Genomic DNA, 27,415 nt, shown 5'->3' on the forward strand with positions numbered 1-27,415 from the left:
CGCTTAATGCCAGCTGGCGGAGGGTATGTCACTCTAAAGGACTTACCTAACATCATCCATGAATGGCAAGAAACGCGTCAAAGGAATTCATCTGAAAAGGATGAACTTTAAATGACTGACTCATATGGGTAGGCCTAAGTGAATTTTATTGATCATCATAGGGAGTGGGTTTGCTTGACACTGAATGGTCCAACAACTGAGTAGGCATACATGCTACTAGTAACCAGACTTACCTGAAATTCAGGAGTGGGTTTCGACTCCAACGTAACCTATGTGCGACAGCAGTGGCAATCCACGCATTTTGAGACAGAGTTAGCCTTAACTAATTTGAAGTTTGCTGCAGTTTCGTAAAACAGGTGGACTAGGCTATTGCGTTTTTCATTAATACACTTTCTTTGTTCCTTCAGGTTTTATGTGAAGTCACCCGTTTTACATTTTTCATTTATCTGGACGAAATATCCCATAGAGATGCAGACCTTTCTGAAGGGCAGAAGAGTGGGGTACTGGCTCAGTGAGAAAAAGTTAAAGAAGCTAAATTTCATGGTGTTCGTGGATATGTGCAGGTAAGAGCATAACAGCGTGTGATTGAAAGTCTCATGTGCTATTCGTTCGAATGATTGACCTTCCACAATCGTTTTAAAGTTAAGTATCAACAGGACGTGCGGAAACAACAGACCTTAGGCTATAATATATAGTGGTGGGATATATATATATAGTTCAATAGCTCATGTTATAGTAGCCTATAGTTCAATAGCTCATACGTTTCTCACCGGGGAAAACCCATTGCTGTAGTTACAAGGCAATTGTTTTGTTAGCCTCGAGAATCAACACTAGTTCACTCCTCTGCCTACCGAGGAATCCTAGACTGAGTTTCGGAGAGAGTCCGAAATGTAGCGTTGAAAAAGATGCCACTTTTCACTCAGTTCCATTGCTATATCTTACTCGAATCCTGACACATTCTTCTTCACCTTCACCATTGACTGTGTTAAACACTGACTAAAATTTGTTTTAAAGATACGATGAGATGAAAATAAGGGTTCGATCAAAATGAAAGATTCGCACACGCCAGTCTGCCATTATGGACGCAGCACAGTTGACAGTCTACCGTGTCAGAATAAGACATTGAATGAGTGTATGAGGATAGCAGATTTTTACCAAGTCGTGAAGGTGTTTCAGGGTGTGGTATTGCTCAGTTAGCCTATTCCCTCTCTGGGACGCTACCTGGCCGGTCTTATTGGTCACCCATGACCGTTTGAGACAGTTTTCACATGACAATGCTTCTCCAGACAACCGCAGTGTTACAGGTGCATTTCTTAAAGGTTAACTTTCGGATAGCCATTTGGGCTGTTTGTTGCATTTGTCTTGAACAAAATCATGCCAGAATTGTGACACCGATGCACATGAATGGATTGCTAGGCCTACTTAACCATAAAGATCTTTCCCAGGATACAAATATATTTTAACCAAAATGTTCAGGGGGATTTTGCCTGTTCTAGAGGCTGTTATGGCACAAATTGCCCCAGCAGCAGATTATGAAAATATCTGGTGGATGAGATTACCATCTGACATTACCTGCTGCCAACCAGCTGACTGACCACAGCAGGAGCGGTTGATAAGTCAAGCACCAATCAAGTGAGAGCCTAGTAGCTTTAGCCTGTCATGGGTGACTGTTTATATGGGATCTGGGTGGTGAAATGGAATAGCATTTTGTGTCAAAAGAAAACACTTTCATGTGTGAACGCATTGCGCAGTATGTGAAAGCACTAGCAGTGCCAACATTCTCTGACATCAAATGACATCAGATCACGCAGCACGCAGGGAATGGAGGCACATTAGGTGTTTTGGAGGAGCTCTGCAACTCTCTCTCTCTCTCTCTCTGTCTCTTTGAGTCTCATGTTTCCACTGCTATTGTTAGCTTAGTAAGTTAGCAGAGGGAATAGAGCTCCATACACAGAAAGTCTGCAGATGTCAGACACATTTTGGAGTAATTTCACCTCCGTAATGTAAATATTTCCAAAGCTGTAGCTGTAGGCGTCCTTGTCATACAGTCATGGCCAAAAATATTGGCACCCCTGCACTTCTTTCAGATAATGCACCACTTCTCCCAGATTGTTGCAATTACAAATGCTTTGGTATTCACATGTTTATTTGTTTTGTTAGCATTAGAACAACACAAAAAAAAAGCAGAGAAAAAAAGCCAAATCTGATATCATTCCACATAGAACCCCAAAAACGGACTGGACAAATTTATTGGCACCTTTTCAAAATTGTAAGAAATAATTGGATTTCAAGCATGTGATGCTCCTTTAATTTGTATTTAAACTCACCTGTGGCAAGTAACAGTTGCTGGCAATATGGAAATCACACTTGCAACCAGTTTAAATGGAGAAAAGTTGACTCAACCTTTGTGAATAATGTGTGTTGTGTTTTGAAGATTTTGAAGATGTATTTAGATGGTATTTAAATTAAATGTAAACATGGTCCGAACACATTGACCAATGTGTTTGAATTATGTTAATCTTGTGTAAAAGTCCAGTAGAGTTAGTGTGAAATAGAAAAAAACCCAACTGATCAATTCAGACTTTCTGATTACATCAGAAGAACATCATTTTAGATTATCCCAGGAACCAGGCTACTGGTTTTGAAAATGTCCCTAGTCTGTACTTGATATCCACTTGTCAGTATCCAACATATTGTCATTCATTCTATTGTTTAAAAGGTTGCATCAGCCGTTGTTAAGTTTTGGAATCCCAAAAATGCTGCCACCTGTTTGTGTGCAGGGTAGGAAGTTCATATGATGGAATGTTGTTTATCTCTAAAACTGGTTTGAGACTAGTCTTGTTGACCATTTCGGTTCAAGCCATTTTTGGTGCCCTCACTGAAACAGGTCTCTGGTCGGCTGTTATTGTTCTAGTTCAAGAGTAACATTCATCATCTAATCACAATCAAAGAGACTTGCCTGTCCGTACTCTTTGTGAAATCCAATGTATAAAAAATAAAATTAACATACAGATTGGTAAGACATTGAAATGTTAAAGAGGGACTCCACTGGCTGATTTCGCCTTGATTTTTCGCCTCATTTAAAAAAATATGCAACTGAGAAAGAGATTGGTTTCTTGGAGCCCACCTTCAAAGTTGTCAAGGAAAGGAGAGGTGTCATAAGTCGGTGCTAATGAAGGTCTGTTCACGGACTGACTAAATATAGACAGAAAATATTGGGTTGATGTCAAAAGTTTTCCTTTCCTATGACCTACTACCAATGCTACATAGACCATGTTCAACAGGAAATGGTTTTTTCGCTTTATTTCCTCTTTAATGATTAGCATAGGACAAATAAGTAAAATACTGCAGAAGCTGAAATGTAAAGTTCTCAGTTCTTTGTGACTCACCCTCCTTATCCTTACCTCCATCTGGCACGACACACTCATTCCTCAAGTGTTTACATTACATCAGAGTGTGTGCGTGTGCGTGTGTGTGTGTGTGTGTGTGTGTGTAAAGTCTAAAATGAGATGTTAAAGGGATTACTGCCATGCTGAAACAGTGATGAGCATTTCTTTTTTACTATTAAACTGAATGTTTCGCTCATTTATCCCTTCACTATCACTTATTTAAAATGTTTTCAATCGTCTTTGTAGTGTTTTATATTTGACAGTCTACAGTTTGTACATGTTTCTGTAATATGTTGATGTGGTCAGTGTGTTCATTTTGTTTTGCCCTCTTTCCTCAGGAAACGAGGCATAGAAATGGTCGAGGTATGTTTCTCTAATTTATATTCTACACACACACACCACACATACTTTTGTATATGTACATTTCTTTTCACCCAAGATATATCTCTGATATGATAATCAACTAATTTAATCTTGTTAGACTCTTGAGGTGAGTGTCGGTCAAAAGACTTGGGTTCGGTATTTCAATTCTCAAACTAGTATACCTTCCCTCCAAAATGAAATAAAAAAGGTTTTACGGTTATACCTTTTGGCGGACCTTCAACATGACTCGAAATCTGACAAGTATTTTCTCTCTCTCTGGCCATCGTAACCGTCAGATTTATGACCTCCTCAACCCCTCAAACAAGAGTTATTGATCATGCCATGGGATGCTTGTGTGCAAATTTGGAAGATGTTTATCAAGCAAACGTTGGTGGGTATCATAATTGCAAATACAGGTTGAGATGGTATTGACAGAAATAAACCGGTCTAAGCTTAAATACCTTCTTCACCCGGTAATACCTTATACCTTCCCAAACCTACTGATAAATGACTCTTACTGTCTGAAAGCTCATGATGTCTGTTGGATTGGAGACGTCCGTGTGAGCTATTTGTTAGGGCAGATCCTATTTCCCTTTGGAAGGACACAAGCCTGATGATGTCATGCTTGATGGATATAGTAAATCACGGTTTTGTGTGCTTTTACACTCCCCTGCTGCTGTGACTTCTAACCTGCAACATATCAAATGCTGTTGTTCGGCCACATGACATGTAGTCATGGTCAAACTGAAGGCCAGTGTGGAAATAGGTGAGTGACCTTTTCAGTTGGAGAGACCCTGTGGAAGTCCATATGTTGTTTTACATGCAGGTTACGGTTAGCATAGGAAAAAGACGATCCTATGAAGTTCAGTGTTTTTGTGTAGAGGTCTCCTTCTCAGAATATGAGCAAGGATCCGTCCATCAAAAGTGTTATTGCAATTTGAAATATAAAATCATTTTGTTTCTTGGCTCATGCTTACATGTTTTGGTAAAGTAAGAGGTAATAAAAATAAGCATAGTTTTAAGTGTAGTTTTTATAGCATAGTTATAAACTGGTGTGAAGTTTGATATCATATTGATTACTCCCATAATGATAATAAACCTTTGTGACAAGATGGAATGTCTATAATATGCTAATGAGCAGAACATAGGGAAATTCAGTATGAAAACAAAGAGGGTTGTTTGTACTGTACTAGATATAATTGGATCTTGGTTATGTGTATTTGTCTTCTGCACAATTTGTTTATTGCATACCTACAGTGTCCTGCGTAAGTAATGGGACAGTGAAGCCTTTTCTCTTCGTTTGGCTCTACACTCCAAACGTTTGGATTTTAAATCAAACAATTACTATGAGGTTAAAGTAGAGATTCTCAGCTGTTATTTGGTATTTGTGTACATATTGGTTTCACCATTACGTGACACTTTTTATGCATAGTCCCCCTAATTTAGCGTAACCAAAAGTAATGGAAGAATTGGCTTGACAGGTGTTTCTGGTAAGTCAGGTGTGTTCAGTCACATAGCTTGTGCAGTCATAAGAGAGCTGTCAATATCTAGTATAGATTCTAGGCTTTGTGTTTGCCGTAGAGTTTGCTATTAGGCGTGAATGTGTCAGAGATTACCATCCGTAGAATAATTCACCAGCCAAACTACAGACACTTCTCTGCAAAGTACAAACCACTAGTTATCCTCAAAAAGGATGGTCAGGTTACAGTTTGCTAAAAAGTACCTAGAAAGGTCTGGAAAAAGGTATTGTGGATAGATTATATAAATATTATCATGTACCAAAGTGACTGCAAGAGGAAAGTTTTGAGAAAAAAGGATCTGCCCAAGATTTACAGCATACCACCTCATCTATGGAACATGGTGCAGGGGGTGTTAATGTTTGGGCATATATAGCTGCCACTAGAACTGGCTCACTTGTCTTTATTGATGATTGTAACTGCTGACGGCAGCAGCAGAATGAATTCTGAAGTGTATAGAAACATGTTGTCTGCTCCGAGTACAAGCAAATGCCTCCAAATTGATTGGATGGTGCTTTATAACGTAGTAAGACAGAACATACTGCCACACAACTAGGAAGTTTTTCAGGGTCAGAAAGTGGAAAGGTCTTGACTGGCCAAGTCAATCTTCAGATGTAAATCCATTGAACATGCATTTAATTTCCTGATGATAAGATTTTAGGCAAAAAGACAAACAACAACCAAAGATGGCTGCAGTACAGGCCTAGCAGAGCATCATCAAAGAAGATACCCAGCGTCTGATGGGATCAATGGGTCGCAGACTTCAGGCAGTTATTGCATGCGAAGGATTGTCCACCAAATGCTAAACATGAGTGCTTAATTTGGACATTTGATAAATATATCCTATTACTTTTGGGTACCCTGAAATAGGGGGACTATGCATAAAAGGGTTGTAATTTCTGCATGGTGAAACCAATATGTACACACTTTTAATGATTTGATTTAAAATCCAAACGTTTGGGGTGTAGAGCCGAAAGAACAAATGCTTCACTGTCCCATTATTTACACAGGGGACTGTATTCAGCAGAACTGACATACTTAAGTACTTAAATGCTCTCATGTTGGTAGGGTGATGAACTTCTCACAGCAAATTATGCTGTGAGAATTGAAATCATGTAGGCTAGTTGGGTGTCAAAATATAGCTTAAGAGGAAATTCCCAAACTAGCTGCTGAAGTTGCTTAATGAAGACAGAGTTGGTTGTTTTGAGTGAGAGGATTGAGCTGATTATTTGTTCATGGCTGTCCTTCCATTTTGAGCAGAGCCACAATAAGGAGAAACGTCCTGGGAACAATCCCAAAATCAGCAAGGTTGTGTTTTAAGAAGCGGATGTGAAAGATTGGAGAGGGAACCACTTTTTACAAGCTTGCTGGGATGCAGCGCAACCACACACACACACACACACACACACACACACACACACACAGACACACAGACAAACAAATACATTCAGAAACTAATAATAATAATACATTTTATTTGATATCATTAAGACAGTACATGATAGAAGTGGGGCAGTGGGTTTGAATGAGAGCTATAACCAATGATCTATATAAATAGGTATATTAGTTGGTAAAACAGAGTGTCGTCGGCTTAACAGTGGAACTTGACTCCATGGTGGCGTGGTAGATGACAAAAAGGAGTGGACCGAATACTGACCCCTGGGGGATGCACTATGTAACTTTTTCTTTTTTTTGCTGGAAAAACTGTTCTCTTTCTGAAAGGATTGAAAGCAGGAAAGTGCTACTACACCTGTTATCCCCAGGCTAGCCAGCCGGTGCAGTAACAGGGAGTGGGAGACGGTGTCAAAAGCAGCAGAGAGGTAGAGGAGGAGGAGCACGGAGGAGGCCATTGGTGACTGTGCTGTGTTTAGAAAGGAATCCAGGTTGAAAAAGGTTCATGCAGGTTTTTAGAGTCCAGGTGGGATTGGAGTCGGGCAGCCCACTACACGTTCCAGTACATCGGAGAGGAAGGGGATATTGGAAATTGTCCGGGAAGGTATTTAGGTTGTTAGGATCTGTACCAGGTTTTTTTTAAGAATGGAAGTGACAGCAGTACTGGCACAGTACTCGAGGTCAGGGAGAGGTGGATTATCCCAGTGGCCAGGGGGGAGATGGTGAGCAGGCAGGCTTTGACTAGACCAGTGGGTAGATGGAGGACTTGCAGGTGGTTGTGAACTTTGTTATGGACGTTTCAGAGACCGGGGTGCCACCAGCCTCTATGCTTGGCTGTATAATCAGACAGCTCAGTTGATAACAAACCTCTTTTTTCTCTCTCTCTCTCTCTCGCTCCTCCCTACCTTCGGGGTGTAGTAGAGCATGACAGATGTGTTTGAACAAATCCATATCAGTGGGAAGGTTCGTAATGAGCAGAATGAAGGAGGGGACTGGACTTTGAGTAGACTCCTTAGTGTCACATGTCATTGCCGGGACGGCTACACCCAGTCAGAGGTCGCCAGCTATCACAAGAGAAAAAAAAAAAAAAAAAAAAACTTTTGTTAATTATCAACTTATCATATAATGACAAGCTGTAAAATGGCTTAATTATCACAATGTACAGTGCATAAGTAATGGGACAGTGAAGCATTTTTCCCTCCTTTGGCTCCATACAATGAAACAATTACTATGTGGTTAAAGTAGAGAAGATTCTCAGCTTTTATTTTATTTTATTTTTTTACATATTTTATTTAGATTTATGTTCAACTTTTATGTACATATTGGTTTCACCATTCAGAAATTACAATACGTTGTATGCATAGTCCCTCTGTTTCAGGGTACCCAAAAGTGATGGGACAGATTTATAAAATTAAGCACTCATGTTTAGCGTGCAATAACTGCCTGAAGTCTGTGACCCATTGACCCCACCAGACGCTGGGTGTCTTGTCTGGTGATAATACGTTTCTTACCGGTACTGCAGCCGGTTCTTACTGTACTGCAGCCATCTTCACTTGTTGTTTGTTTTGAGGTCTTTTTGCCTAAAATCTTATCATCAGGAAATGAAATGCATTAAATAGCATTTAAATCTGAAGATTGACGGTGGTAAAACAAAACATAAACATAGACATTAGCCATTAATTTATCATCACTTAGCATGTAATTACTACCCTCTAGGAATTTGTACAGCAGATTTATCCAGGGGTTTGTAATAAGGTTGTGGTTATTCTATAATCACGATCAGACTTCATTACGACAAGAAAGATGGTGCCACTCCACCTCCTATCAACCACACACCATTAAGACATTTAATACAACAAGGCTTGGACTATAAAGGTTTTAAACACAGATTGTTTACTCCTGGTTCTCCAGAACTGCTTCTTTGTTTGTTGAATTTTTTCAGAAAGGATATGGATGGTTTTCTGGAATAGAGACCTCACACAGTATTTGCTTTAGTCAAGTGGATGGTGACCGTTGAAATGTAAACCTGTGTCATAAGTGCACTGTGAGTCCATGACACAATGTTCTCCGAGCTGTTAAGAGACAGATTTGCCTTTGCCTAATGCACACCTCTTTATTCTCCAATTGCTCTGTGTAATTTACACACCTGGTCACTTAAGAAAATGAGGAAACCCTGGCTAGGGGCATTTAATATTCTTTCATGTCTCTCCCCAACAGGGTTGGGGTCTTTTGGAATTTCAATTCAGGAAGTAAAATAGAAAATGCATTCAATTATTGAAAATAATTAACTGGGTGGCATTAACTGGGTTAGGGTTAGGATTAGAGGAGTTCTGTAATGAACCCACTCTCATTGATCTCACAGAACACAGTACTATGTCAGTGCCCCTTGCATGAAAGCACCCAGGCATTTTGATCGATTGCTCCCAGAAAGATAAAATGGTTGCATCCCTCACTCAAGCTGAGCTCATGAGCTCTCTACCCACATACAATACGTATGTGTATGCTTTCTTAAATCAGCTGAAGGCGCATCAGGTCCAACTGGTAAAACATTTCCAGACATCCTCCTTCCGCAACACATCAGATCCATGTAGAAAATGGGCCCCAAGGGTCTCCCCCTAAATCCTCTCTCCTCCCCCCTGCCCCCGCCTCCTTCCATCCCACAACTTGGTGGGTCCCTGGTGTGTTTGTGCTCCTATATTTGGTGCCAGCGCTGGACCGCTGGCCCTTGGCCGGGTCCATACTCATTACATAATGTGATATTCCATGCTGATTTTTCCTCCACAGCTGTTACCAAGGCCCAGTACATGGGCCGATATGGTTCCATCGCTTGCCAAGAGGCTCAATACAGCCTAATCCAATGAAACAACTCTTTGACCCTGAGGGTCAAATCCTAAAGGATCGGGTTAACTGTTTTGCCACCCAGTGCACTGGGTCTAAATACCTGTTTGTTCACCATGAAAAGCCTCTTTGGTGAATAGCTTTTTCAGATTTCAGATTATCGATACTCCAAGTGGCCTTTATTTGAAATGTTTGTTTTGAATTTATTGCCTCAACTTACATTTAATGTTTTTTCAAAGGTGCAGGGATGGTGTTTGCCAGTCTGACAAAATTCTGAAAACCACATAAGCCATTTTCTATATTGGTCAGTCATTTAATGGCACACTTTGATGAGAGGGATAGAAAATCTACATGCAACAGTTGCCCTTGTGTTCTGAGAACTCTGAAAATACTGCAAAGTGGCAATAATGTAACCTTGATTACAAGATTTTTAACCACATCGCTTATCTGTATAGAACATAGTCCTCTTGCTTGTCCTAAGTTCATAGTACATAGAACATAGTCCTCTTGCTTGTCCTAACTTCTGCGCCCGTTCCCTCGTCTCCAGTTGGATCTGAGTCAGCCGCTGGAGGAGCAGGGTCCCCTGGACGTCATCATCCACAAGCTGACTGACCTCATCCTGGAGGCAGACCAGAACGACACACAGGCCCTGCTACAGATGCAGAGTGTCCAGGTAGACAAATAGCATCATGGGAACATTGCAGGGAGGGTGGAGCTTCCTTTGTGGGGGATCATACAATAAGCTGCTCATCTGAAGGGTGGGGTTACTTTTAAAGTGATGTTTCAAAGCTAGGGTTCCTTGTTGCTGTATTTTGTACATGCACACCCTATGTCTGTGGTGAATAGATAAGACCATTATGACTTGAGATGTAGGTCCACCATTCAATTTGTCAGGTAGTTAGTGGACTTGTTTTCCGCCTTTCATATAAAACATTTGCAGTCAAGTCATTAAACGTGCACACATCCTAAACCCCCCACTGTCAGACATTATAATAATCAAAGCAAATATTTGGCATACTTTGATGCCTATTCAATTACAAGGCTGACAGGCATTTGTTGGTCCTCGGCAAACATCTTAGTTTGCTGCTCCACTCTCAGGTTGAGTTAGTCCACCAATGACTCCGTTCATGTCTGCAATGTTAATTGATCTTATCTTTGGCCCAACTCAGAAAAGAGACTCTTTTAGATGAATATTTAAGACGCAGGCACTGAATAACAAATCCTTCTCATACAGCAAACCCAAAACGGAAAGGAATGCCATAAACAATGGTTTGAGGTGATGACCAGGTTTTGTGTCGCTGTAAACGCTGTGAATTTTCTGCCATCTTGTAAACATTACGCGCACCACATGAAAGAGCGTTGTGATCCATAACTCTACTGAAAACATTGCTTGTCACACAGCCTCAGAAAAACAAAATTACTCTTCTCTTATATGCTTTTATGGTTTCATACGGTTTCATACTTTCATACTAAGACGAGGAAAGAAATAGGCTCAAACGGAAAGAGTATAACAAAACTGGAGAAAAACAACAACTTTTAATTTGAAGGAGACACAATAGGACAGAGTAACTCTGTTTTCAAAGTACATACAGAGATACCAAATAGATTAAACCATAGAATTATCAATTATTTATATTGTACACACTTACAAACATTTGACTATCATCATCACTAGTGTCACTGGTCTAATGATTAGTGGGTTTCCCAAGCTTGTTCTTATAAGAGATGCTATGGTACGTGGGCACTGATTATTCTTTTGTGGTTACTGTACTTCTCAATTATTGGTGACTGGTGTCCATGGTAACACTAAACAGAGGAAGTGGATGGCAAATTTGGACAATGTAATCTATGTTGTCTTTCTATTCAACAGATGTTGCCTCAGTAGTTTTTATTGCTTTTGTGGCCTACCAGAACTGTAACATGGAAATATCCCAATTGATGATTTGAATCCCAATTTATCCCAACTGCCTGACAGAGAGTCCCTAGATGGCCATGCTGGAAAGTACAGAAGTGGCAAAATCGTTAGAACTGAAGAACATATTCAAGACCTATTTGTTCATAATGTGGGGTTAGGGCCAAGGTTAGGGGTAGATTTTAAATGTGCATTTGTCTTTAGAGAGTGTTGTACTTTCTAACATGGCCAGATAGTGAGTGATTGGGGTTGTTGTGGGCGTCTTGTTCAGGACTACATCAAGGCCCACCCTGAGACTGTGGTTCTGGACCCGCTGCCGGCCATCAGGACCCTATTGGACCGATGCAAGTCCTACCAGCTCATCCGCAGGATCGAGGACAACATGAGAGGTATGGGCACACACACACACACACACACACACACACACACACACACACACACACACACAGATAGAGACACAGACAGATATTTACATACTGTACCCCATCGTCTTACGTCAGGTATCGCCATTCTAGTGTGACGCTGGTGTGATTCAATGGCCATTGCGTGTTTTGCTAAGCTCTTCGTCACGTTTATGACAACCTAATAAAGGCATTAAGACGCACTCGCATGAACCAAAAACACATAAAAAAAAACAACAACTCAGCATCAACACCAAACACGAATATGAATGGTCGACTTACTCCCGGAAATCCCGGAATACCAAAATACGGGAATCTCTGTGTGAGGTTACTTGCTACGTGAGCCTGCTTCCAGAGCCCCTTTGTCACTGGATGGATGTCCAAATGCGGGCTCCATTTCGGAGCTTTCCGCTGGGGAAATGTGTGGCTTAGAGTGGGTTTATCCACAGTGTGTGTAGAAAAACTGCCGACTGGCTCATCCTTTGTCCCATGGCACAGGGCATTCCCAAACAAAAGGCCGCAGGGATCAGGGACCAAGAGGCCAAAGGGTTAGACACTGACATGCACACAGGGATGAGCTGTAGCTACTGTGGCACCCTGTGTAAATAATGTACATAAACGATGTACAGTAGGTACTACTAGATAATACTGGAGGTGTAATATTTTTGTGAAGTGTCATGACATTTACAATTGGTTCTTTTGACCATAGAACAATAGAGGCGCTGTGACATCATACCACAGGTCTTACTGTGGTCCAGATCAGAAAAGTTACCTAACCTGCTCTTTCAGATTCTTAGCTAGAGACACCCAACCTATTTTTGAAACGATGTGTATTTTGTTTCAGTTACAGGCATTATGAATTTGCATTGGTGTGTCAATGGAACATTTGCTCACATCCCCCTCGTACAGCTTTTAAGCTAGACCCACCAAACCAACTTTAAAATGTGCAGACGTACTGAAATGAATCAACTTTGAAATATCCCGAAAGACAGGTGTGAAACAGTGACAATTAATGGCTGAAACTGAGGTGACATGTTCAACACTCCGTTAAAAAGAAAGAAACACCAACCCACTTTTAAAATGCACAGATAGACTCGACTTAATGAATACCTTAAAATTGCTTTTTAATACTTATAATACTTTTTAAGCTATAAGCATTTTCAATTGGTATAGTGTTATTATTCGAAAATGACTTCAATTGAATTCAATTGTTATATAAATCTTATTGAGGAAGTACACCAGTTATAAGCCCTGTAAATGCCACTTCTGCCATAGAACATGCCATTTAACCAATAACACACAAGGGTGTGCTATATCGTCGATATTGGAACGGCTAGAATGCTTCTCGGCCAATCACAAAGCTTGATTTGATCAACCCGTATGAAGCCGGTTTAAAACAGGACCACAGTAAGGTGGCCACCAAATTGCCCCATTCCAGTGCATTAGGTGTCTATGACATCAGCCTATCTATTGTGGTGTATATATGCTGTTGACACATCATCTTCTCTGCCCCTTTATCAACTACTTTAAGCAGAGGTCAGGGCCAAAAGCGGACGTACCTATTAGGCCACTTCATGACTGGACCCCCCCCCCCCACACACACACACACACACACGTTTGAGCCCATGTCAGAGTGCAGTGGATGCGTCCTGGGGTAGTCTGAGGTGAACTGTGTGTCTGGAGCTGGAAGAAACATCTCTGTTTATAATAGCTCTGGAAAGAAAGTGTGGTTTCTGTGGCTCCGCTCATTCAGGCAACCACTTCCATGGTGATTAGCAGGACATTTAATGTGAAGGATCCTGGGGAAAAGCGGCCGCTTAAGCTCTGGCTTTATGTAACAGGGCTATTTGAATGCTTTTTAGATGCCTATCGACGCATGGATCGGACGTTCTCTGGTTCATATCAGCACGTTGAATCGCCCAGTTGAGGTGATGTTGTTTCTACAAGAGGTTCCCAGGGCTTAAAGAGGAACTGAAGAGAAAAACCTACTTTTCCTGTTGAAAACGGTCTCCTGTATGTGGCCTCGTTAGATGTCATTTACTGTACAGTGACGTCTGTAAGTAATGGGGCAGTGACCTATTTTCTCTTCTCTTGGTTCTATACTCCAAAAGTTGGGTTAAATCACCTATTATGATATTCCTACACCACAGTAGATTTGTGTATCACGTTACCTTGACAACGTTTGTATACTCCAAAAGTTGGGTTGAAGTGCAATAAAGAATGATATAATAACAAAGAACACCACATCAGGTAATGAAACAGACTTCTTTTCTGCTATGTAGAGTTTTATGGCAGATCCAATCACAAGTTGTATTTGATTGAGTTAAACTATTCCAATTCAACCTGAATATTGACACCGTATCGGAGGTGTTAACTGTGTTAAAAACACACTCCTCAGGCTGTTCCTCTCAAGGGTATTATCCTTGGACACAAATCCACACCTGTCCTTATAAGTGGACCAGCAGTGTGTGGTTTGCCTTCTCATGATTTTAAGTGATTTTAATTTGGCGTTTTATATTTATGTTCTAAATTAGTACTCTTAAATTAGTACAGAAGATTAGCTCTAGTATGGAGATGTTCATTATTTCTCCCCTGTGTTTGCATACTTCAGGCCTAGGTGGTTATTTAACTAGGATTTAAGAGGATAAGAACAGCCTCAGCCCTTGGGGATTCAAATGCTAATGTTTATATGCAACGCCCCCCCCTCCCCTTTAAGATTTCTTTTATAAAAGCCTGGATGTGGAGCCATGCTTGAAATGTCAATTGTTTCTTTGGAAGAGACAGAGTCATAAATAATGGGATTGTTTTGGTCCAAGGGAACTTAACAGTGGGTGCGGGATCTTGTAATTGGTTTACGTAATGTGCCTGGGATAAGAGGAGAGGGAGAGAGGGAGAGGGAGAGGGAGAGAGAGAGGGAGAGAGAGAGGGAGGGATAAGAGGAGAGGGAGAGGGAGAGAGAGGGATAAGAGGAGAGGGAGAGAGAGAGAGAGAGGGATAAGAGGAGAGGGAGAGGGAGAGAGAGAGAGAGAGGGATAAGAGGAGAGGGAGAGAGGGAGAGAGAGAGAGAGAGAGAGAGGGATAAGAGGAGAGGGAGAGAGAGAGAGAGAGGGAGAGAGAGAGAGGGATAAGAGGAGAGAGAGAGGGAGGGATAAGAGGAGAGGGAGAGAGAGAGAGAGAGGGAGAGAGAGAGAGAGAGGGATAAGAGGAGAGGGAGAGAGAGAGAGAAAACCGAGGTTGTTTCACTTCTAGATGGGCCAGATGATAATATTGGGTTGTTGATAGTAGCGACCCGTCCAAAATGGAGATTAGTAGGGGTGTTGGGTAATGGCAGGAGCTTAGGAATGGCTTCTGTTCTATGAAGAATTCAGCCTCAGACTCAAACTCTGCAAACTCATTCTTTATTGCACTTCCATGTTTTTTTTTGCTATGAACAGCCACAGCCAGTATTTCTTTTTTTATATTTTTATCAGTCTTGCTTCTTACAGCTTTGCATTGATTTCTCAAAATATTATTCCAAATATTATCCCAAATATTATATTTCTGTGCTGAGCTCCTGAACGCCAGGCTTTTTCAGAGCAGAGTTGAAAAAGGGTCAACTTTTGATAAAAAGCTGTGTCCATCACTGTCAATGTTTACATCACCCATAGCAAAACATAATATTTCCTACACTGGATGGAACGAACGTCTCACCCCATCTTAACCATATATGGTTTTATTATTCTATTGTTTACAAACACAAGAATGCAAGCAAACAATGTACAGGTGCAAAATATGTTTAAAACTATCATGTGGATGTCGAGGGCTGTCAGTACGTGCACCCAGAGCACTGTCTATGAATCTGAGAGACGTTACTCTACAAACCTCTGTGAAGTGAAACCCTTGTGTGCATGTGTACTGTATGACGCCATCACATGCCCTACCCCAAGGCCTTGTCTGTTTCTCTTTCTGTTCCTTGTCCCTGGCCTGGCTTACCAAAACAAGTTGAGTCAGACTTAGAGGGTCACAGTAAGCAAACACAAACACACTGATGGACGAGAGAGAGAGAGACAGAGAGAGAGAGAGAGAGAGAGAGAGAGAGAGAGAGAGAGAGAGAGAGAGAATGGGAAAAATGGTTGACTGACACGGCACAGAAATATCCAGTTATGCCAATTTCGTTCCAGGAAGCAGACTTGTGCATGCACTAACAGCTGTTCCAAAGACAGCAGGACTGAAAACATTACAACTGAACATCTCTCCCCCGAGACCACAGAGGGAAGAAGAGCTCCTGCCCTGTGTAATGAGAGAGAGAGAGAGAAACCAATAGAGAGGGGCTAGAGAGAGATGTTACAGTTGACTGTTTTAGTGTGATTCAAAGTAATTGTTGCTCATGCAGTCTCCGCTCCTACACATTACTGGTGCCATCGTCTAAGGAGAAGCAGTAAAATATCAAAGGATTGTTTAATCTTCCCTAACTGATTAATTTAGACATCTATTATCTTAGTTTCAGAGCCAAGTTTTATGTTGTTTTCATGCTACGACTGTGATATAACAAATGATATAAATGATTATGTAAATATATTATAATAGATAAAGTGTTTAAAGTTGAAGGGCGTAACACGGAGGTCAGGGGATTGGTTGTCACTATCCCCTCTCTCATTGTTCTTTTTTTTGTTGTGTGATACTTGTATATTACATTCCTACAGAAAAACACATTGTGGAAACACAAAACAAACCATCCCAAAGCACCATATATGAATGATGTTGAAAAGTAAAAAGTAAAAAGTTTTAGCAAAAACAGAGAAAGATAACTGGATTCTCTCCCTCCCTCCTGCTAGATGACAGGATCAGCTCTCCACCCTTCATGGTTCTGAGGAGTGATTGTGGGGCTGACACCCTCCAGCACCTCCAGAGGCATGGCATCACTTTCCCCTTCAGTATGTACAACCAATGTCTCTACCCACTGTCTACCTTCTCTACCCACTCTCTACCTTCTCTATGACCCCCTCTCTATGACACCCTCTCTACCCTCTCTATGACCCTCTCTATGACACCCTCTCTACCCTCTCTATGACCCTCTCTATGACCCCCTCTCTTTGACCCTCTCTATGACCCCCTCTCTATGACCCTCTCTATGACCCTCTCTATGACCCCCTCTCTACCCTCTCTATGACCCTCTCTATGACCCCTCTCTAGCTTCTCTATGGCCACTCTCTACCCTCTCTATGACCCTTTCTATGACCCCTCTCTAGCTTCTCTATGGCCACTCTCTACCCTCTGTATGACCCCCTCTCTATGACCCCTCTCTACCCTCTCTATGACCCCTCTCTACCCTCTATATGACCCTCTCTATGACCCTCTCTACCCTCTCTATGACCCCCCTCTCTATGACCCTCTCTACCCTCTCTATGACCCCTCTCTACCCTCTCTATGACCCCTCTCTATGACCCTCTCTATGACCCTCTCTACCCTCTCTATGACCCTCTCTATGACCCTCTCTACCCTCTCTATGACCCCTCTCTACCCTCTCTATGACCCTCTCTATGACCCTCTCTAGCCTCTCTATGACCCTCTCTATGACCCTCTCTACCCTCTCTATGACCCTCTCTATGACCCTCTCTACCCTCTCTATGACCCCTCTCTACCCTCTCTATGACCCTCTCTATGACCCTCTCTAGCCTCTCTATGACCCTCTCTACCCTCTCTATGACCCATCTCTAGCCAACTAACATATTTTGGATCCCAGAATGTTTCTGGTCGGTAAGGGAGACGTTTCTCTGACTTTGTGTCACTTATGTTGAAGGTAGACTCCGTTAGATAACCTCATCCTAACCCTCATCACAATGGAAAACTAGCATTGTGCTCAGCTAGCCAGATGGGTCGGGTGCGGGTTGTTAATAAGAGGACGCAGCTTTTTTCCTTCCTGACTTTTCCTGACATTGACCTTTTCCTTGACCTTGTTTGAAAACTGTCAGAAGTTCAAGGTGAGGAGGGGAGAAAAAGACACAAGGGAAAAGCAGGTCAACCTTTAATAGTGACGATTCCTCTGAGAAGATTCCACAACTGTCTCGTAATATTTTTCAACTGAACTCAACTGACAATGGCGTTAGAGATGACCTGAATGACTCAATATTTGCTTCCCTTCTCTTCCATGTACAGTTTGCAAAACCCGCGTGGCGCATGGCACTAGCTCCCATGAGGTAAGATATTGCGTTTCATCACAAGACCAAATGTATGACTTTCACAACCATTTATTTCTGTGTTGATCATTTCTAGCTCAGGACTATTTGTCCCTCAACCTATTTGGTCAAGGTTAGGGTGGGCCGTCACCTTCGAATCTTCTGATTGGCTGGAGATTAATGAATCAGTAGGACTTCCTGATGTGGCCCACCCTGTCTGTCATTATGTTACTAAGGAATTCTCCCACTTCCTTGTAACCAAACCAAATAAAACCAACATGTGATTACCAATGTGAATCACACAATTAAGCTCTCTGCAATATTGACTGGGAATGTTCAGGACAAATATGTGTGTTCAAGACAAGAATTCTAGAATGGCTCATGAGTAAGTTGCCAGTGAGTTGCAAGTGTCATGTGCTTTTATGACTGTGTACTCAGCCGTGCCTTGGTCATAAAGCAGAATGAGTAGCGTGCAATTGTGTTGAAATGGGTGCGACACCTTTGTTTCTGTGATCAATTCCTTATTGATTTCAGTGTCGAAAAACTGACAATACGCCGGACAGGATAAGGGATGCCCACCCAGTTTAAACACACCTGTATGCTTATTCTGCTGTAATCCATTTATATGTTGATGTTTTGATGACGTCATCAAAATTGAAAAGTGGACTGTAGCGCGCTAAAGTGACTTAATCAATTTCATAACTTCATAAATTCAGAGAAGTATACAAACATAGTATTCTCACACCGGGTGGTACAGGATTGTCACTCTGGTCATGTTGTGGAGATAGTGTTAATAACACTGGAATGACATCGTCATTGCACGTACAGTATAGTTAATGTGTCACATTGTGCTGACAGGATGTCCAGCCAACGCCTTATGAATAGTTTGAGATGATTTACTGTAGGGTGGAACCAGTACATTAGGGTAATTTGCTGATTATGAATAAGACAAGTTATCAGTGGATCCCTATACATAGACTATATACTGTTGATGATTTATTTGTATGCAATAGATTGATGAATCGATACTGACAGTGGAAAGGATGATTTGCTGAATCTAGCAGTTTCAGGATGAATGAGATGATAGACAGTTTTTGGGCTTGTCCACTGAAAGGTTAGAGGGATGAACATTTGGTGTGGATGGCACGGAATAAACAGATGAGTGAGGTTGCCATATGTGTCCCATAGATGGCCATCATCTTCAGCGAGGAGGATCTGAAGGACGTCAAGCCCCCGTGTGTGATCCAGAACTTCATTAACCACAATGCCGTGCTGTACAAGGTGTTTGTGGTGGGAGAGGCTTACACCATGGTGGAGAGGCCTTCCATCAGGAACTTCCCTTCTGGACCGGCAGGTGAGATGTGTTCCAGGTTGCCCACTGTACATTCAGGCTACACAGATCAGTCCATCGCTATTTCATATGGATGTGGATCCTCAGATGTTCCACGCATGTCCAGGCGATGTAATATCCCACCATCTACACTGCACGACAGAAATGAAGGTGACCATGACAAAGGATTGGAAAGTGACCGTCTTAATCTACTACTTCCCCCCCACCACCCACCTACCCACTTGCCCATCCATATCTTAACCCAAATCTTGCTACCACCTTTTAAATGTCGAAGCCTTTAGGGCTAGCTGTGAGTGGCAATGCTTAGGGGTAACACTTGCTTTCACATTTTCTGTGGTATGGTCCATCTTTCTGTTCATGGGTGGACGTGTGTGTGGACACGTGTGTGGTGGAAACCCGTAATAACAATGCCTCTTCAGAAGGTGACGAAAGAGAAAACACAGTCAGTAAGTGAGCAACCCGTCTAACCCAAGTCTCTGAGTCTCAGATGTGTACCGGAACATTCCCTTATAAAGGGCCTTGATTTACGACACTATATAAACAGATCTATGTGTAACCGTCACCAGGGGCCCCTTGCCAAGTGAGATGTGCATTTATGGGATTTCCGAGACGCTCTGTTTCACGCAAAGTGCTGATGCTTTCTCAGATGATTCCCCCCTCTGTGTCAATGTTTGTGCTCGTCCGTGTGTGTGTGTGTGAGTAGGTTCATTTTCCCTGTCACACTTCATAAGCATTTGTTACCACATACTGTATGAGTCACATTTCTGCCCCCCATTGGACAAATAGTGTACTGCACAACCCAACATCCTTCAACTTGAGCCCATCTTTGATTTGAAAAGGATGGCATAGGTAGCGACAGTTTATCCTGAACATGTGACCTGTCCAGGAAAAACCTTTGGAACATAATTGTCATTTGACAAAAGTAGCAACTGTACCCTGATTTGCTGATTTTATGTATGTTGTTTATTTGTCCTGGACCATGCACAATAAGTATTGCACCAGATTTAGCTACATACTGGTTTCAATTTGTAATCCCTGATTTCCCTGATTTAGTTGAGAAACATGATTCTCAATATTTCCGGTTAGAGTCGGCCATTAAAATGTAGTACTGGTCCTGTTAGGCACGTCTCTATAGGGAAACTAAAATATGTACAAGATCATTGTGACTTAATTTACATCAGTTCATACTTATTCAACTGTCTTGTTTGTGAATTGTGTCTTTCAGAGAGGAAAGCCATCTTCTTTAACAGCCACAATGTGTCCAAGCCAGAGTGTGCCTCTGACCTGACATCAGTAAGTGCAGCACCATCTCTCATCTAAAAAAAATCACGGCCATTTTGAGTGACAAACAAATTTGTGATTGTTTATTTTCTATTATCTTAGCATTTGTTTTTAATATCTCAATTGACACAACCTACTGTACACTTAATATCACTTAGTGCCTTGAAAAAGTATTTAACCCCCTGCACAATCTTTAGATTGTTATTGCCTCAGAGTCTGAAATTTTGAATGATTTATTTTTTTAAGTGGATGTCCACTTTCCTTCATATTTTGTTTCATTACTCAGACAGCAGGAAACTACAGAGAACGGTTGTGGATTTGAACCCTGTCAGCCCACCAACCCTGTATCATAACCTGGGCGTGAAAATGTTCACATTCAAACACTTTTCCTCATCGTCACATTACTAGACGTAATTATCATAGCTATGATACAAAAGGAAGAATGCTGTTGGGGTTGGGGTTGGCAAGTGGGCGTATAACCAAGACTTGTAACCCGAACGTTGGGAGTTCGAATCGGCTTTGGGGCAATTTTGACAAAAGTGCTTTTAGTGGTTTCGTTTGATAATTCTTGTTGCTAATATTTAATAAAACCTTCCCCTGACAACTAACCCTAACCACTGGAAGTTAATGCCCAACCCTAACCACTGGAAGTTAATGCCCAACCCTAACCACTGGAAGTTAATGCCCAACCCTAACCACTGGAAGTTAGTACTGCCTAACCGCCATGTAAATAGTACAGGCAGTGTAAAAAGTATTTATTAACCAAGACATCTTCTATTTTGACGAAATAGGACGTTCAGAACGTTCAGCAGTGACACCGTGTCGGCCCCACACTCCAGAACTGATTCGATGTCATTTGTTTCCATAGAGGGACAACGTGGAGGGCGTCTCCAGGGTGCCAAATGACGATGTCATCCGGGAGATCTCCAGGTGCCTGCGGCGAGCCCTGGGCGTTTCCCTGTTCGGCATTGACATCATCATCAGCAACCAGACGGGCCAGCACGCTTTCATTGACATTAACGCATTCCCAGGTTTGTGCACGTTTTAACAATGCTTCCACCAGGGGGGCGATGGTGAGGATATTATTCGGGTACAACCACGTAACAAGCCTCGTTCTCCGGTTTTCCATGTGCGTTGCTCGGAAAGTCGTAGTAAGTAGAGGTGGTATTGTTGAGCTGCTTAAGGATTTGTTACGAATGAGGTAATACTGTGAGGAAGCATCTGATGTCCATCCAATCAACCACCAAAAGACACCCATCGCAATCGCAATTCACAGGAATGAAGCTTGACTGATATTGTAAGAAGAAATCAAGAGAACTATGGGTCTCCAATTCTTGAGCGATATTGTTGTAAACGTCAAACAATAGTCTGAACTTTTTCTATTTTTCATGTTGTGTATTGTTATTACATGTGATGTGTATGTCGATGGCTGTGATTTGTTTGTGTTGAAACATTCTGAAATGCCTGTGTGACACAATGCAAAACCATCTCAGATTTCCCGAAACCTAAGCAATAGAACTTCTATCTCTCTGCCGCTAGGTTACGAGGGCGTTCCTGAGTTCTTTGATGATCTGCTGAGCCTCCTGACAAGTGTTCTGACGGAGTGTGCGCCTGGGAAAACTGTCAGTGGACAGACCCCCCCCGCCTCAGCCACAGAAACCAGTGAAAAGCCCTGCAAGCTGTTAGCGGAAGAGGCCAGCACCTGGATCGAGGGTGAGGGTGCCAAGAGGGGCGCCCATCAGGGACTGGGGTGCAACTCGGACGTTCCGGCCAACTTCCAACAGCACTGTGCGTCTGCCATAGCCACCAAAGCCTCCTCTCAATGTTAATTTTCTCCCTCTCACTCCCACCCTAGCCATGAGAAACAAGATGTCATATATGATCTAACTCAACACTAATTAAAACTGTTCGTTGTCAGGAAGGAAGAGATGTTAATGATTTCAGCACTGCCAGTATGTTTTTCATTCGCTCCGTGTTCCTTTGTACGGTATACAGGTTTTGAAGCTTTTGGACCGCCATTACGTCGGCGACAGTTTTTGTAATGTTTTTGAGTAAGTGAATTCCCACCAGTAGGTAAACAGTGTTGACACAACAGTGCGACAGTGAATGAGGTGGCTACTGCCTACAGATGGGGTTTGTGTGTGTGTGTGAGAAAGAGTGTGTGTGTGTGTGTGTGTGTGTGTGAGAAAGAGTGTGTGTGTGTGTGAGACCTACAAAAGACTTGTTTATATATACCGGGTGCAGCAGGTGTAGGCCCCCTCAGGTTGGCTTTAAATGGTCAGACTAATGTCATATACATGTTAAGATTTACTGATACAGTGAATTTATCCGTCTGTGTTTTTCCAGGGCAGAAAACAACTCACTAACTTTACTCCTTCATGCCTTGTTGAAATGCTGGGTGTGAAACATGCGTGACTCCAATTTCATTGTAATGAGGATTTTTTTTAATCATGTTAAATCTACTGTAGTGGTTGACTTATATGTTAAGATATTACTTTTTTTCCTGACGAAGACACAAAACTAGCAAAGAATTGATAAACTCATAATGAATTAATTGATCAATTATAAAACACTCAGGTATGAGGGGGAGACTGTTCCTTGGACATATTTCACAGAGCAGGACTCCAAATGTCCTAGGTCATGAAGAAAGTTACACTTGAATTGAGAATCAAGAAATTAGCAAGCTGACTTTGATAAACGCTAGTTAAATACGGGTGATTAAGATTACTGGCCCGATAATAATGTTAATCGCCCATATTTAACTTGAACCAGATATAAACTTTTCTGAGTGTATCAAAGTTATCTTGCTAATTTCTTGATCCTGCTTTTTGTGAGACTCAGCAGTCTATAATCTATGCTTCTATAGTCTGACTGTGGCTGATGATCAAATGAAATGGAAAGTTCCAACTTACAAATTGAGATGCTTTGTTATGTACCTGTGAATTATTTTGCCGTCATTTTCAATCTAGTTATTGGAGCAAAATTTGAATACTGGTATGCGTGTAATTTGTCAATGTATCGTGCATTCGGAAAGTATTCAGACCCCTTCACTTTTTCCACATTTTGTTATGTTACAGCTTTATTCTAAAATGGATTCAATTAATTGTTTTTCCCTCATCAATCTACACACAATACCCCATAATGACAAAGCCAAAACAGGTTTTTAGAAATGTTTGCTCATTTATTAAAAATGAAAAACTGATATCACATTTACATATTCAGACCTTTACTCAGTACTTTGTTGAAGCACCTTTGGCAGTGATTGCAGCCTCAAGTCTTCTTGGGTATGACGCTACAAGCTTGGCTTACCTGTATTTGGGGAGTTTCTCCCATTCTTCTCTGCAGATCCTCTCAAGCTCTGTCAGGTTGGATGGGGAGCGTCGGTGCACAGCTATTTTCAGGTCTCTCCAGAGATGTTCGATCGGGTTCAAGTCTGGGCTCTGGCTGGGCCACTCAAGGACATTCAGAGACTTGTCCCGAAGCCACTTCTCTAAATTTACCACAGGTGGACTCCAATCAAGTCGTAGAAACATCTCAATGATGATCAATGGAAACAGGATGCACCTGAGCTCAATTTCGATTCGTGTCATAGCAAAGGGTCTGAATACTTATTTAAATGTGATATTTCAGTTTTTTTATTTTTTTATAAATTAGCAAACATTTCTAAAAACCTGTTTTGGCTTTGTCATTATGGGGTATTGTGTGGAGATTGATGAGGGAGAAAAAGGAATTGAATAAATGTTTAGAATAAAGCTGCAACAACAACAACATGTGGGAAAAGTGAAGGGGTCTGAATACTTTTGAATGCACTGTATATACAGACTGTATATATTTTGGAAATATTCATACCTTCATTAACTGTAATAGAAAACTATGAAGGACCAAAACATTAAACATATGTATATACTCTGGAATATCTTACTGTAACAAAGCATTGGTGAAATACATTCACCGGCCACTTTATTAGGTACACCTGTTCAACTGCTCGTTAACGCAAATATCTAATCAGCCAGTAACATGGCAGCAACTCAATGCATTTAGGCATGTAGACATGGTCAAGACGACCTGCTGAAGTTCAAACTGAGCATCAGAATGGGGAAGTAAGGTGATTTAAGTGACTTTGAACGTGGCATGGTTGTTGGTGCCAGACGGGCTGGTCTGAGTATTTCAGAAACTGCTGATCTACTGGGATTTTCATGCACAACCATCTCTAGGGTTTACAGAGAATGGTCCGAAAAAGGGAAAATATCCAGTGAGCGGCAGTTCTCTGGGCGAAAATGCCTTGTTGATGCCAGAGGTCAGAAGAGAATGGCCAGACTGGTTCGAGATGATAGAAAGGCAACAGTAACTTAAATAACCACTCATTACAATCAAGGTATGCAGAAGACCATCTCTGAACGCACAACACGTCGAACCTTGAAGCAGATGGGCTACAGTAGCAGAAGACCACACCGGGTGCCACTCCTGTCAGCTAAGAACAGGAAACTGAGGCTACAAATTGCACGGGCTCATCAAAATTGGACAATAGAAGATTGGAAAAACATTGCCTGGTCTGATGAGTCTCAATTTCTGCTGCAACATTCAGATGGTAGGGTCAGAATTTGGCGTAAACAACATGAAAGCATGGATCCATCCTGCCTTGTATCAACGGTTCAGGCTGGTGGTGTAATGGTGTGGGGGATATTTTCTTGGCACACTTTGGGCCCCTTAGTACCAATTGAGCATTGTTTAAACACCACAGCCTACCTGAGTATTGTTGCTGACCATGTCCATCCCTTTATGACCACAGTGTACCCATCTTCTGATGGCTACTTCCTGCAGAATAACGCGCCATGTCACAAAGCTCACATCATCTCAAACTGGTTTCTTGAACATGACAATGAGTTCACTGTACTCCAATGGCCTCCACAGTCACCAGATCTCAATCCAATAGAGCACCTTTGGGAGATTCGCATCATGGATGTGCAGCCGACAAATCTGCAGCAACTGCGTGATGCTATCATGTCAATATGGAGCAAAATCTCTGAGAAATGTTTCCAGCATCTTGTTGAATCTATGCCACAAAGAATTATGGCAGTTCTGAAGGCAAAAGGGGGTCCAACCCGATACTAGCAAGGTGTACCTAATAAAGTGGCCGGTGAGTGTATGTTACAGTTTGCAAGTCCAAGTGGGATATACAGAATACCATTTGTAGCATTACCTCTCATTACCTTTCACCCTATATAGGTGGTGATGATGTATGAATGAGAACCTATACTGTATTTCCATCACCTGCTCATCAATCATATCAGTGACTCAAAGAAAAAAGAGCATAAACAGTTTGTGTTTTAAAAAAAAAAATCATGAGAATGTTATTGTGCTATCACAGTAACTGAGTATCAAATATATGTACCGTATCTTTACCTATACTGTATATACTAATATATGATGGTGTTTTTGCACAAGGAGAGGTGTTTCTGTTTTTAATTATTTGAATTATAGGGAAATATTCAAAAATGCTTAAAAATGTACTTCATTTGAGTGTTCTATCACTACCGCTTGAAGCCAAAAAGTGTTGGATTGTATAGGTGCTGAAATGTATATTACAACTCCCTCAGTTGAACAATTGACAAAAATGCTCTTTGTAAAAATGTCACATTTTTTTCATTAATGCTAGTACTAGTAAGGCGGGCAGTCGTCAACAAACAAAGGCTCAAAAACTGCGAAATACGTCCTGTTTGAAACTGCAAAAGCTCGAGTCCCACAAAATGGAATCTAACATCGCGCCATTTTCAATTGTTGTTTATTTTGAGGTATTTTTGCTGCTGAAGATCATCAAGAACTGCATCGTGGTCACGCCCTGTTCTCTCTGTTACCATCAGGTAAACAGTGTCTTGGAGTATCCAGACCCGGACCAACAGGTTTCGGATGGGCTTTGACAGGCCAGAAGACTGCTCAACTGACTACCTCCGCATTCCCATTGACATTCTCCTTCCTGCACTTTTTACACTCTCACACACACACCCAATACTGTTGTTGTGTTCTGCTGCTATACAATTGTTATTATGTTATTCTTATTGTTTTTTTGGCCTACACAATATGTTGGCATCGCTACGTTGTGCACATATTCCTAAAAAAGTATCTTTTAATTATCTGTCTGCTCAGACATTTTTGTCTCAGTACTTTGTACTTTCAAATGAGAACTCCGGTACAACCTGGAAAAGGCAGCCAATAGCGTTCCCAAACCAGAACGATGAAGTAAACAATGTTCAACGTGGTTGCATGGAATGCACGTAACTTTGCCAGTAGCCCTTCAGTTTGGTACACGATAAATCTGTTTTTGGGTGCATTTGAATTATGAAATATCCTTAAACCACACGATGTGCATGTCACATCGCATGTTTTTATCTTTAACGATCAGTGATATTATTGCAGTGAATCCAAGTAAACTCAGTTTGTCCACCTTTTTATTTTGGTGAATAGATTTTACCCACCTTTTATGATACGTCTGTTATTTGCATTAGGGTTTTTCCAACCTATTCAATCCAGGGTTTGACCACCTGTTTTCTTTTGACCACTACATCCTTGGATGGGATTACATGTCTATTCCAACAGTTTATCCTTTCAAGTACACTAGCAGTTCACGATAAGAATCAGCCAAGCCTCAATCAATCAATTATTGCCCCAGTAGGGAAATGCATTATGCAGCTGAGTTGATTCAAGACAAGTTGATACATAATTAAAACATATTGAGGCAGCATGTGGGGTGAGGTGCTACCACAGACTGGATTGATTAACTGGTACCGAGGCTCAAGGAGGTAGGTTAAAGGTCCAGAC

General features: G+C 41.6%; 1 protein-coding gene across 3 annotated transcripts; it reads left to right on the plus strand.

Annotated features, from left to right (window-relative positions):
• On the plus strand, window positions 1-26,991 carry itpk1a (inositol-tetrakisphosphate 1-kinase a). Of its 3 annotated transcripts, none has more exons than XM_083688510.1 (12): window positions 1-128; window positions 408-563; window positions 3,728-3,752; window positions 10,047-10,172; window positions 11,683-11,800; window positions 16,627-16,725; window positions 17,948-17,988; window positions 19,156-19,321; window positions 20,544-20,611; window positions 21,468-21,630; window positions 22,139-22,387; window positions 26,461-26,991. In XM_083688510.1, exons 1-12 carry the CDS (start codon window positions 112-114, stop codon window positions 26,811-26,813), a joined length of 1,581 nt encoding a protein of 526 aa, XP_083544636.1. In that variant the 5' UTR covers window positions 1-111; the 3' UTR covers window positions 26,814-26,991. The 3 variants fall into 3 exon arrangements, with proteins under 3 accessions (XP_083544636.1, XP_083544638.1, XP_083544637.1); XM_083688511.1 differs by lacking the exon at window positions 1-128 and adding an exon at window positions 300-356 and having other exon boundaries at window positions 467-563; XM_083688512.1 differs by lacking the exon at window positions 26,461-26,991 and having other exon boundaries at window positions 22,139-26,444.
• Window positions 26,992-27,415: the final 424 nt, after the last annotated feature.

The sequence above is a fragment of the Argentina silus genome (assembly GCF_951799395.1).
Source record: "Argentina silus genome assembly, chromosome: 17".
NCBI lineage: Eukaryota > Metazoa > Chordata > Actinopteri > Argentiniformes > Argentinidae > Argentina > Argentina silus.

Bases quoted from the DNA above. Each gene is read 5' to 3' on its own strand.
- itpk1a (XM_083688510.1), top strand. The intron at 16,726-17,947 runs GTATGTACAACC...TTCCATGTACAG, and splicing joins TGGCATCACTTTCCCCTTCA to TTTGCAAAACCCGCGTGGCG. The intron at 22,388-26,460 runs GTGCGTCTGCCA...TGTTACCATCAG, and splicing joins GGCCAACTTCCAACAGCACT to GTAAACAGTGTCTTGGAGTA.